The sequence below is a fragment of the Rattus norvegicus genome, chromosome X (assembly GCF_021556685.1).
Source record: "Rattus norvegicus strain SHRSP/BbbUtx chromosome X, alternate assembly SHRSP_T2T, whole genome shotgun sequence".
NCBI classification, from domain to species: Eukaryota; Metazoa; Chordata; class Mammalia; order Rodentia; family Muridae; genus Rattus; species Rattus norvegicus.
The window spans coordinates 142,429,884-142,442,481 of NC_141554.1; the positions used below are offsets into that span (position 1 = coordinate 142,429,884).

The following is a 12,598-nucleotide window of genomic DNA, read 5'->3' on the forward strand; positions in this document are numbered from 1 at the left end:
TGAACTGACTGCATTGAAGACTATCATAGGATGGGGCTCTATAAATAAGCACTATATTTACCAAATGGAGTTCTGATCAGAAATGAAAATTTTTATAGACAAATTAGCTTTGGAAAGGATCAAAGACATTCAAATGGAAGGCAAGCTACAATGTTAAATCCTACCTGGCCACACTCTTGGGATCTTGAGCACCATGCTTTGCCTCTTCATGAGGCTTAGAGGCCCACAAGGCCATGGGCAGCAGAAAATCTCCTCCACTTTATGGAGAATGATGTATGTACCTGAGGGCAAGGCTGTTTCTTTCCTAAAGCATGATTCAACACGGTATGTTTTTTAATTGACAAGCTACCTTCCTGAAGTGAGTCACGTTGCCAATGAAATTACCAGGGTTTTCAAAGAAAGAGTCTTCGTTCACAGATTTCTGGATTACACGCAACATTATTTTATTAAACCAGAACCTTGGGCATAAGCCGGAAAGTGAATTGTAGGTCTGGTTAAATCTCCACTTCTACTGGGGTCACTGATACTGCCCTCAATGAACAGTGTTGCTGGATACTGTCAACAGCGACCACATCTACAATGTCGTATAATCCAGGTGTATACCCGGAAGGTATCTGGAGAGAGTCGAGGGTGAAAAAGACTCTGGCTTCCACCATGCCATTTCTTCCATCAATGCTAGTAACACAGACCTGCAATGTTGAGAAAGATGGCTATGAGTCTGGGGAAGCATGTAATCCACCACAGATGGTCCTGCACACCCCCAGACACCCAGTTCCAATCAGCAGGCCCCTCACCCCATCATGACTTCATGCTATACCTTCCTGACTTTTCAACTCATTCTCAGGCTGTCCTACAATGAATGCTTTCACCGCCTTCATCAGCAGGCTGAACACCTCAAAACCAATGCACTCAAAGTTTCTCTACGATGTCTTCACAGCCAAGATTATCTCTAACTATTGTCCACAGAGCAGCGTAACATCCAGGAAAGCACACACCTTATGGATTGAGCACTTAAGCACGCATACACACACACACAAACACACACACACACACACACACACACACAGGCACCTAGACGAAAAGACACATAAGAAAAGATACACATACACACACAGACCAACACACATACACAAACACAGATACACACACACAAAGACACGCACAACTACACAAACACACACACACAGACTCACACACACCTTCTACATTATCCTCTCCATATTTACTTTTCAATCAGTGGACAATAGTGTCCACTGTGCAGAAGATTTACTGCCAAATGTACCAAACAAAATCCGAGGTGGGAAATGGATCAGTAAGAAGGAGAGGCAGCTGCCTACTCATGACAAGATGAAATGGAGGTCAATTACCTCATCCATATCCTGAGAGTTGAGGGGGCTCACAGAGTGGATATTGATGTTTGAAGTATCGGCATTATTGGAATACTCAACCAATACCAAGTCTCCTTTGAAAGGTTTGAATGCTAAAACAGCCAAGAAAGGGAGAATTGTTAAGTAGTAAAGCAGTCATATCACATTTTCTAGACTCTTCCTCACTGCCATGTGCTGACCAACATTTCCTGAATGTAAAGAAATTCCTCAAATACTAAGATACTGTAAACATCTTCCTACAGGAAGGGAAGCAGAAAGCCCTTTAAACACTGGTTCATTTACAATGATGTATTTTTCATCAGGCATTAAGAGAGACATGTGTGATACAAGTATTTTCAAGATAAATCACTTATACTTATATAATGCCATCATTGAATAGATTTTGAATGTATCCCAGGGAAGTGGCACAAAGATGAGAATCTCAGCACTCAGAAGCATAATGGATGGGTTTCCTACTCTCATACACAATTCTCGATACATATGAGTTTCCCATACTTTTGAGAGCCCTATGTGATAAACCAAAGTTAAAAAATGATGCAGCCAATGAAATCAACTGAGTCAGGTAATCCACGTGGACATGTGATGATGGTTGTCACAGGGGACAGGATTTCTATGTGGTATTTAAAATACTGTCCTTTCCCCCTGTATTATACATTAGTTTCAACTTCAAGGATGCTTCCCACACTCTCAAGAGCTTTTAACCCAAGCCAATACTTGTATTTCTTGCTCTATGTTTCTAAAGCTATAAGTCCTACCGCCAGAAAAGAGGTATAATGGGAAAGACACGTCCTCGCTGATATATACGTCTTCTTCAGTTACAGAGGTGACGCATCTAATACAAAGCCTTCTGCCAAGTTTTGACGGCTCACTGCCCTCGGGAAGATCAGTCATAACTTTCACCTATAAGAGGAGACAGTAAATGCTGGTGAACTAAAAATATCATGCCGGAGATTGTAGCCAAAGCAAGGATTCACCATCAAAGCAACATTATCCTAGTGAGTTTCTAAGACCTTTGTATGGATACTTTGAGGACATAGTCCCCTGTCAGAGAAAATGGGTTTTATTATGCATGCCAGAAATATTTGTCCTCCTGCAGAAATTGCTTAAACAACTGTTTTCCAACCTAACATTTCCTGTTGAAAATATGTTATGGAATGAGATGAGGACAGAAATCATGTCTGTGCTTGCTTCCTGGATTTCTAACTGTCTTTCAATAGGGAGTGCCATACCTATGTTTAATGCACCCACAAACTTAGCTTCTGACTTTAGAATAGAGTACATTTACTATTCAAGTACTCAAAATTCAATACTGCAAAATACATTTAAAATATACTTATACACAATGTGCAATCATGGCTGTAATAAACAAGAGAAAAATTCTGCACATTTATACAGAAGAAAACAGACTGAGGCACACTGTGGGGGACAACCTGGGGTAGCTTTACTGTGCATGTGAAGGAACAAAACTGTGTTGCCTGTGAGATGGGTGTGACCAGAATTAAATCAACAGAGACAAGAATGAGCAGCACAGTATTGGAGAAAAAAGGAAAACACGCTTTTCCCTATCAGGATCTGGGAGCAGGAATTTATCATGAAGTGGGAGAAGCAACCACCATCAGAAGATTTTTCAACGACAAATCATGCAATGCAGGCCCCACGGTCTGAGGGAATACTATTCTTCTGAATTATCAGAGATAACGAACGTTAGAGGAAGTAGTATAACTTTGAATCTTTCTTCATGAAGCAGAAGAACATTCTTTTTTTTTTTTTTCTTTTTTCTTTTTTTTTTTTTATTAACTTGAGTATTTCTTATATACATTTCGAGTGTTATTCCCTTTCCCGGTTTCCGGGCAAACATCCCCCTCCCCCCTCCCCTTCCTTATGGGTGTTCCCCTCCCAACCCTCCCCCCATTGCCGCCCTCCCCCCATAGACTAGTTCACTGTGGGTTCAGTCTTAGGAGGACCCAGGGCTTCCCCTTCCACTGGTGCTCTTACTAGGATATTCATTGCTACCTATGGGGTCAGAGTCCAGGGTCAGTCCATGTATAGTCTTTAGGTAGTGGCTTAGTCCCTGGAAGCTCTGGTTGCTTGGCATTGTTGTACTTTTGGGGGCAGAAGAACATTCTTTACACGAAAGTAGAATATTCACTTGAGCACAAAGCAGAAAAGCATCACCCACAAACCATCCTGGAAAATTACATTATCCAGAAACAGTGACTGACTCTCCATTTGAAAATGGAAACTGAACATTGTTCATGTTATTAAAATAGTGCATGAAGACTCACAAAAGGACAGCAGAGAGAGACATCTGGAATCACAGTTGGTACACACATGTTAATTAGTGAGCTGCATTCCTCGTTGTTCGATATTTAGTTTGGATGCACTCATCAAGTATAGAGGGGAAGAATGATGAGAGCTGATGTTCTATGATCATTGAGGAAGCTTAAGACACCAATGTCAATGGCTGTTTGCAACATCTAAACAATTGCTGTTGCCACTTCTCACGCGATGTATGGCTACTTAAGAGTACTCATGGGATGGTGCTTTTCATAGGATCACTTGCACTGAGTGGTGAAGAGCTTAGAACCTATCTGACCACTCACTAATTCTGTCACTCTGCTGCCAGATGAGCATCACAGACTTTGACCATTCTTCATTCTGACCCTCCACTAATCCATAGACATACGGTACCCTAAGGAATTTCTCAGTTCCCGTGGCAGACTTAGATTCTCCCAGCTCTCATTGTTCAACACAGAGATACCACTAACAATCGTGGCAAATCACACAGACAGGTTCTAAGAATAAGAAAGGCCCTAAGAGGGGTTGGGGATTTAGGTCACTGGTAGAGCGCTTAGGTAGCAAGCGCAAGGCCCTGGGTTCGGTCCCCAGCTCTGAAAAAAAAAAGAATAAAAAGAAAGGCCCTAAGATACTGTCAATCCCTGAAAACCAAATGAAGTAGAGTGGAGGATTCATTTCAGAGTATAGCACCACTTGCAGACATTTGGAAAGCAATGTGCATGCACATTTAGGTCAAATGTTCTTGTGCCAATATGTGTATAACATCCTCAAACCATAGGAGTGAAACTAGACACTGTCCATGAGGCCTGTAATTCCAGCAATTAGGAGCCAGGAACTAGGAAGACGGCTGCAGGTTGCAGGCTACCCGGGACTACCTTGGACTTATAATGTACAGAGTACTAACTCATTGCATAACATTGAAATATATGAAAAACAAAATTCATCAGGGGTTGTTTATTTAAGCAAAGCCTTGAATTGTACACCTGGCTCACCATAACTTATCATGTAAACCAGTCTGGCCCTGAACTCACAAAGATTCCAAAAGCCTCTGCCTCCTAAAGACATGTACCACGATGCCAATTTTGAATTGACTTTGATTTAACAATTCAGGTTACAATCAAAAGATAGAAAGAATATGCTTCTAGTATAGTAAGACTATATGTAAAAGCAAGAAAAGTGGTATTCGTTAAAATAACTGATTATATGCACCTCTTCTATAATAAAGATATTTTCCCATAACACAGAAAGATCTATGATGGAAAATCTGTACCCAAATCCCATGTGTGATATATCTGGACTCTCAGAAGTCAGGATACTCCTGAGAGCTCAGGGGAGACCTATTGTGCTCACACTTATGACACAAGAGGAACCTGCCTAGTGCCTTCTTTGCTCTCTGGGCACAGGAACCTAGGACCAGGCACGGGGAGGACCTTTCTGGTTTCAGCATGAGCCCAGAGCTGAAAGCCAGTTGCCAGGAGTACCTACGCATATAAGAATAGTAGGTATAGAAGAGAACAAAGATTCCCAAACTAAAGGGCCAGTAAATATGGTCAACAAAATTATAGAAGAAAACTTCCTCAACCTAAAAAAGAGATCCTCATAAACATAAAATAAGGCTACAGAACTCTGGATAGATTGGACCATTAAAGTATTTCCTCCTGTCACATACATAATAGTCAAAATAGTAAATTCAAAGAAACCCAAAGAAGTAAGTTTAAAATCAGTAAGGGGAAAAGGTCAAATAAAATATAAAGGGAGATCTATCAGAATTATACCAGTCTTCTCACCAGAGACTGTGAAAGCCAGAAGATCCTGGATGATGTCCTCTTTTGACAAATTCAGCCATACAAAGCATAATAAATACAAAATCCCAAGAAAAGGAGGGCAGCTACACCATAGAAAAAGGAAGGAAATAATCTCCTTGAAACAAATCCAAAAGGAGAGAGGCATACAAACTTAATCCCACCTCTAACAATAAAACCAACAGATAACAACAATCACTATTCCTTAATATCTCTTACATTAATGGGCTCAATTACCGAATGAAAAGACATATACTAACAGACTAGATACTGAAACAGGACCCAGAGTTTTGTTACATACAGTAAACAGGCCTCAGTGACAAAGACAGCCACTACATCGGATTAAAAAGCTGAAAAAACAATTTCACAAGCAAATGGTCCAAAGAAATAATCTGGAGTAGCCATTCCAATATCAAATAAAATCAACTTTCAACCAAAAGTTATCGAAAAAGTTAAGGAAGAACACTTCCTATTCATCAAAGGGTAAATCATCCAAGATCGACCCTAAAATCTAAATATCTAGCGTGCAAATGCAAGGACACCTACATTCATAAACGGAACTTTACTAAAGCTGAAAGCACACATTGCCTCTCACACAATAAGAGTAGGAGATTTCAACACCCTACTCTCAACAATGCACAGGTCATAGAAACAGAAATTAAACAGAGACTTAGGGAAACTAACAGAAGATATGAACCGAATGGATTTAATAGATAGTTATAGAACATTTCATCCCAAACCAAAAGAATATACCTTCTTCTTAGCACCTCATGAAGCCTTCCCTGAAAGTAACCATGTAATCTGTCACAAAAAAAGCATTAACACATACAAGAAGATGAAAATATTCCCATGCATCATATCAGATCACCAACGACTAAGGCTGGTTTTCAATAACAACAATAACCACAGACAGCCCACATACACATGGAAATTGAACAACGCACTACCCAATGTTATGGAAGAAATAAAGAAGGAAATTAAAAACTTTTTAGAATTTAATGAGAATGAAGGCACAACACACCCAAACTTATGGGACACAATAAAAGCAACACTAAGAGGAAAAGACATATCTCTGAGTGTCTTGAAAAGCAACTTGAGAGAGCATACATTAGCAGCGTGAGAGCAAACCTAAAAGCTCTAGAACCAAAAGAAGCAAGTGCACCCAAAAGGAGTAAAAGTCAGGAAATAATCAAAATCTGGGCTGAAAAAGTAGAAACAAAACGCACTACACAAAGAATCAACAAAACCAGGAGCTGGTTCTTTGGGGAAATCAAGCATACAGATAAACACTTAGTTAGACTAACCAGAGGGCACAGAGAGGGTATCCAAATTAACACAGTCAGAAATGAAAACAACAGAAACTGAGGAAATTCAACAAATCTTCAGATCCTACTACAAAAGCCTTTATACAACTAAACTGGAAAATCTGGATGGAACAGACAATTTTCTAGACAGATACCAGGTATCAAAGTTAAATCACGCCCAGGTAACCATCTAAAAAATCCCATAACCCCTAAAGAAATAGAAGCAGTTATTAAAAATCTCCCACCCAAAAAATAGCCAGGATCAGTTGGGATTACTGCAGAATTCTATCAGACCTTCATAGCAGACCAATATTCTCAAAACAAAATAGAAGCAGAAGGAGTACTATCCAATTCCTTCTATGAAGCCACAATTATAATTATATGTAAACCACACAAAGACCCAACAAAGAAAATGAACTTCTGACCAATTTCGCTTATGAATACTGATGCAAAGATAATCAATACAATTCTTGCAAACTGAATCCAAGAACACATCAAAGCAATCATCAAACATGATCAAAAAGGCTTCATCCCAGGGATGCAGGGATGGTTCAATATATGGAAATCATCAATGTACTCCACTATGTAACAAACTCAAAGAAAAACCACATCACCATTTCATTAGAAGCTGAGAAATCATTTGACAAACTATTCCACCCGCTTCATGATAAAAGCCTACGAAAGATCAGGAATTCAAGGCCCATACCTAAACACAGTAAAAGACATATACAGCAATCCAGTGGCCAACATCAATCTACATGGAGAGAAAATTGAAGCAATCCCACTAAAATCAGGGACTAGACAAAGCTGCACACTCTCTTCCTTCTTATTCAATATAGGACTCCAAGTCCTTACTAGAACAATCAGAAATCAAAAGGAGGTCAAATGGATACAAATGTGAACAAAGGAGTCAAAATATCATTATTTGCATGTGATATGATAGTATACATAAGTGACACTAATAGTTCCACCAGAGAATTACCAAGCCTTAATTAACTTCAGCAAAGTGGCTGGATATAAAATTACCTTAAACAAATCAGTAGCCTTTCTCTCCTCAGAGGATAGACAGGCTAAGTAAGAAGTTTTGGAAATGACACCCTTCACCATACTTCCAAATAACATAAAATTCCTCCTTATGATTCTAACCAAGCATGTGAAAAACCTGTAGGACAAGAAATACAAGTCTCTGAAGAAAGAAATTGAGGAATATCTTAGAAGTTGGGAAGCCTTCCCATGCTCATGGATTGGCAGGATTGATATAGTAAAAATGGCCATTTTGACAAAAGCAATCTAGAGATTCAATGTAATTCCCATCAAAATACCAACTCAGTACTTCATAGAGTTAGACAGAACAATTTGCAAATTCCTTTGGGATAACAAAAAACACAGGATAGCAAAAACTATACTCAACAATAAAAGAACTTCTGGAGGAATCACTATCACTGACCTCAAGTAGTATTACACAGCAATAGTGATAAAAATCATATGGTATTTTTACAGAGACAGGCATACAGATCAGTGGAATAGAATTGAAGACCCAGAAATGAACCCACTGAAAAATGGTTACTTGATCTTTGATAAAGCAGCTAAATCCATTGAATGGAAAAAAGATAGCATTTTCAACAAATGGTTCTGATTAAAATGGAGGTTAGCAGGTAGAAGAATGCAAATTGATCCATTCTTATTGCCCTGTACAAAGCTCAAGTCAAAGTGGACCAAGGATTCCATAAAACCAGATACACTCAAACATTTAGAAAAAAGTGGAGAAGAGTCTGGAACACTTGGGAACTGGGGAAATTTTCCTGAATAAAACACCAATGGCTTACGCAATGGCTTACGCTTTAAGATCAAGTATAAATGAAAGGGAATATTATAAAACTGCTAAGCTTCTGTAAGACAAAGGACACTGTCTTTAGGACAAAATAGCAACCAACAGATTGGGAAACGTTCTTTACCGATCCTATATCCAATAGAGGGGTAATATCAAAATGTACAAAGAACTCAAGAAGTTAGACTCCAGAGAACCAAATAACCCTATTAAAATGGGGTTCAGAGTTAAACAAAGAATTCACAGCTGAGGAGTACTAAATGGCTGCTAAGTACCTAAAGAAATGTTCAACATCCTTAGTCATCAGGGAAATGCAAATCAAAACCATCCTGAGATTACACCTCACATCAGTCAGAATAGGTAAGGTCAAAAACTCAGGTGACAGCAGATGCTGGCCAGGATGGGAAGAAAGAGGAATACTCCTCCATTACTGGTGGGTTTGCAAACTGGTACAACCACTCTGGAAATGAGTCTGGAGGTTCCTCAGAAAATTGGACTTTGCAGTACCTGAGGAAGAGCTATACCTCTCCTAGGCATATACCCAAATTATGCTCCAACATACAACAAAGTCACATGTTCCAATATGTTTATAGCAGCCGTATTCATAAAATCCAGAGACTGGAAAGAACCCAGAAGTCCTTCAATAGAGTAATGGATATGGAAAAATGGTATGTCTACAGAGTGGAGTATTACTCAGCAATCAAAACAATGATTTCCTGAAATTCATAGACAAATTTGTTGAACTAGAAAATATAATCCTGAGTGAGGTAACCCAATCACAAAAGAAGACACATTGTATGCACTCACTGATAAGTGGATATTAGCCGAAAAGTTTGAATTCACCAAGAAACAATCCACAGACCACATGAAGCTCAACAAGAAGTACAACCAATGTGTGGATGCTTCAGCTCTTCTTAAATGGAGGAACAGAAATATTCATAGGAGGGGATGTGGAGACAAAGTTTGGAGCAGAGACTGAAGGAATGGACATTTAGGGCCTGCCCCACCTGGGGATCCAGCCCACTTATACACAGCCCCCAAATGTTTACAATGTTGATGAAGCCTAGAAGTGCATGCTGATTTTTGCCTGATATAGCTGTCTCCTGAGAGGCTCAGCCAGAGCATGTCAAAAACAGAGTCAAATGTTAGCTACAATCCATGGAACTTAGAACCATTGGAGGAATTAGAGAAAGGATTTAGGGGCCTGAAGATTTTTCTAATCCCATAAGAACAACAACAAAACCAACCAAGCAGAGTTCCCAGGGTCTAAACCAATACCCAAAGATTACACATGGACAGACCCAGGTCTCTAGCTGCACGTGTAGCAGAAGGTGGCCTTGTTGGGCACCAATGGGAGAAGCCCGTGGTCTTGCCAAGGCTGGATCCCCAAGTGTAGGGGAATGTCAGTGTAGGGAGGCAGAAAGGGGGTGTGTCGGGAAGGAGTTCACACTTTAAAAGAAGGGGCAGGTGACAGGATAGAGAGATTGTGGCCAGGAAACCGGTAAAGGAGATAACATTTGAAATGTTAATAAAAATATTTAATAAAAATTAATATATAGGAAAAAGATTTAACTAAAAAGAGATCTAAGTTTCGTTGAATAAATGAAAAGTGCAAAATTCCTTTTTTATACTTCAGGTTTTTAGCAAACTTGGAAAAACAAAATACATAAATGTCAGTTTCAGTTCTCAAATTGCCAATATCTTCTCTATAATTATAATAACGACAATGACAAAAAGAACAAAAACTACTACTTCTAATGTGTTGGTGTTTATCAACACGGATAAAAGGCTTTTCTGTAGCCTATGGCTGAGCCTATTAATTAGAACAGTATAGCCAAAAATTATCTGAGAATAGATATTGATAAGCAAATATCTGGGCTTATTATGTTTATAAAGATAAGCCTTTCAAAAATCTAGACCAGAAATTTGCTGTACATTAAATACATCTTGAATATTGTATAACATATTGATATTAAAGTTTATCACAATAATTATATCTGTTTGAATTCATAGAAGAGAAAGAGCTTCTTACTCGGAAGGGAAGAGGATTATATGAAATCCATTAATTATCATTGTGCAACACATTTAAATATGAAAGAGAACTGAAATCAGTCTTTAGGAACAGAAATAAAAAGATACTGCAACCACATAGAAGAAGCCCATTAAACTCACCCCATATTTACATTCGTGTTTCTTTAATCCAAGAGAGGTAACAAAATCCCCTTAGGTTAAGTACTCTGGATAAATTCTGCCATACCTTGATTGCTTTCAGGGTATGATTTACTTCATCTTGTTCCACAAGGGCAAGGACATTGGTCCCAATATTCAGAGGCATGTTTTCACTGATTACCTCCATGTTGAAGAGGATGGAGTCATTGATCCAGCCATAGTAGTTGCACAGAGAGGTGACCACTCCCTGAATAGACTTCAACTTGGTGTTATCTACGACACAGGTAAACAAAGGTGACACTGGTTCATGTCAAATGCAAGCACCCACTACATGCATCAGCTCCGGCCTCCAGATTCCTGCTCTGTTTAAGTTCCAGCTCTGACTTCCTTCAGTGAGAAACTGTGATATGGTACCACAAGTCAAATAAAGCTTTTCCTTCCCAGGTTGCTCTGGCCATAGTGTTGCATCACAGCATTAGTAACACCAATACTGCACCCGTGTACACATGAGCACAAAGCATCACTTCACTGACCGTAACACAGCAGCCATCTCTGCATCCCAAGGTTGTGAGTACTCAATCGCACCTCCATGGCACCTATTTGAGCTGTGGGTGACCTGTCTCACTAAGCATTCAAGTGCTGGGTTCATCTACTGCTCAGGAAGGCCCTTTAAACCCCCACACTAACTAGCATTCGCCTCACTCGACAGCAGCAGCAGATCCATAGCCAGAGCCCTAGATTCTTCAACATAGCTTCTGAGAAAGGTTTAAAGATGCGCGGATCTAAGGACACAGTGTCAAATTTCCTTTTGTTCTTCATAAGCATAATGGGTAATGGGTAAGTGATGTTTGAGAGTCTGGCTCCAGTACTCTGCTGGGTCAACTGGCCACCGTCCTTTATGGAGTCACCCTTAGAAACCTGCCTCCTGGCTTTAGAACCATGTGTGCATGAAAACCAAGCCTAATTCACTCTCAATGTGCGATGCGCCCCTTCTCTGGGGGAGAGACAAACGCATCTTTCAAGGGCCAGAAGGGAAGTCAGAGACAGTACAACCCACAAAGCCTTGTGTCACGTGTTCTGTGAGTTTTCCAAACACCCTCCTGCTTTGCCATCCCAAAGGAGCTAAGGATACCGTTCAGTACTGGCCTTACTCGTGGAAACTCAGGGACATCCTCATGCTCAACGGCCACCCAGGATGTCGGCCTGTCCCTCTAGACTATTTGTGTCCCAACCTTACCTTAAGGTGGAGGAAAGCCTTTCTGAGGAGTCTCCTCGAGTGGGGGTGTGGGTTACCAGATTACCTTGAGGCTGCTCCTCTGATATTTCTTCAGACGTGTTGCTCCCGTGAAAGAATGTGGATATCCACCGTAGAAGGCTCAACATGGTGATATCACCTCCAGCCCAGCCAGTGTCCGAGGCTTATAGATGATTCAGCAGACTTCCTTTGTCTCACTCAGTTTATGGCTCCCGTTCCCCAGCCTCTGTGTGATGGTAGTGAATGGCTAAGATGAAGCTCTTAGGAGAGCCAGTGTCTGGGTACCTCCTCACCTACTGCCAGCTTCCCATAAAGCTCCCTCTGCTTCAAAGGCAACCTTTTCCCACTGGTCAGCCAATGAGAGACAATGGTGTTTGTACGTCACTTCTTATTAGCTATAGCCCATGACGGTCACTAGGCGAAGACATTTGATCCGCCCACCTATTATGATGGCAACAACAGGAAAGTCTCTGGAAAAGCCGCTTGAGGTTGTAACCTTGCGCACTCTGTTCATAAGGGCGCTGGCTTTTTCAACATTTTCATGACAGGGGCAT

General features: G+C 40.3%; 1 protein-coding gene across 1 annotated transcript; it reads right to left on the reverse strand.

Moving 5' to 3' along the window:
- Positions 1 to 412: 412 nt before the first annotated feature.
- LOC120099190 (cancer/testis antigen 55-like) lies at positions 413 to 12,355 on the reverse strand. Its single transcript, XM_087601028.1, has 5 exons — positions 12,091 to 12,355; positions 10,878 to 11,062; positions 2,144 to 2,288; positions 1,368 to 1,480; positions 413 to 689 (listed from the first exon to the last, which is right to left on the reverse strand). Exons 1-5 carry the CDS (start codon positions 12,170 to 12,172, stop codon positions 495 to 497), a joined length of 720 nt encoding a protein of 239 aa, XP_087457154.1. The 5' UTR covers positions 12,173 to 12,355; the 3' UTR covers positions 413 to 494.
- Positions 12,356 to 12,598: the final 243 nt, after the last annotated feature.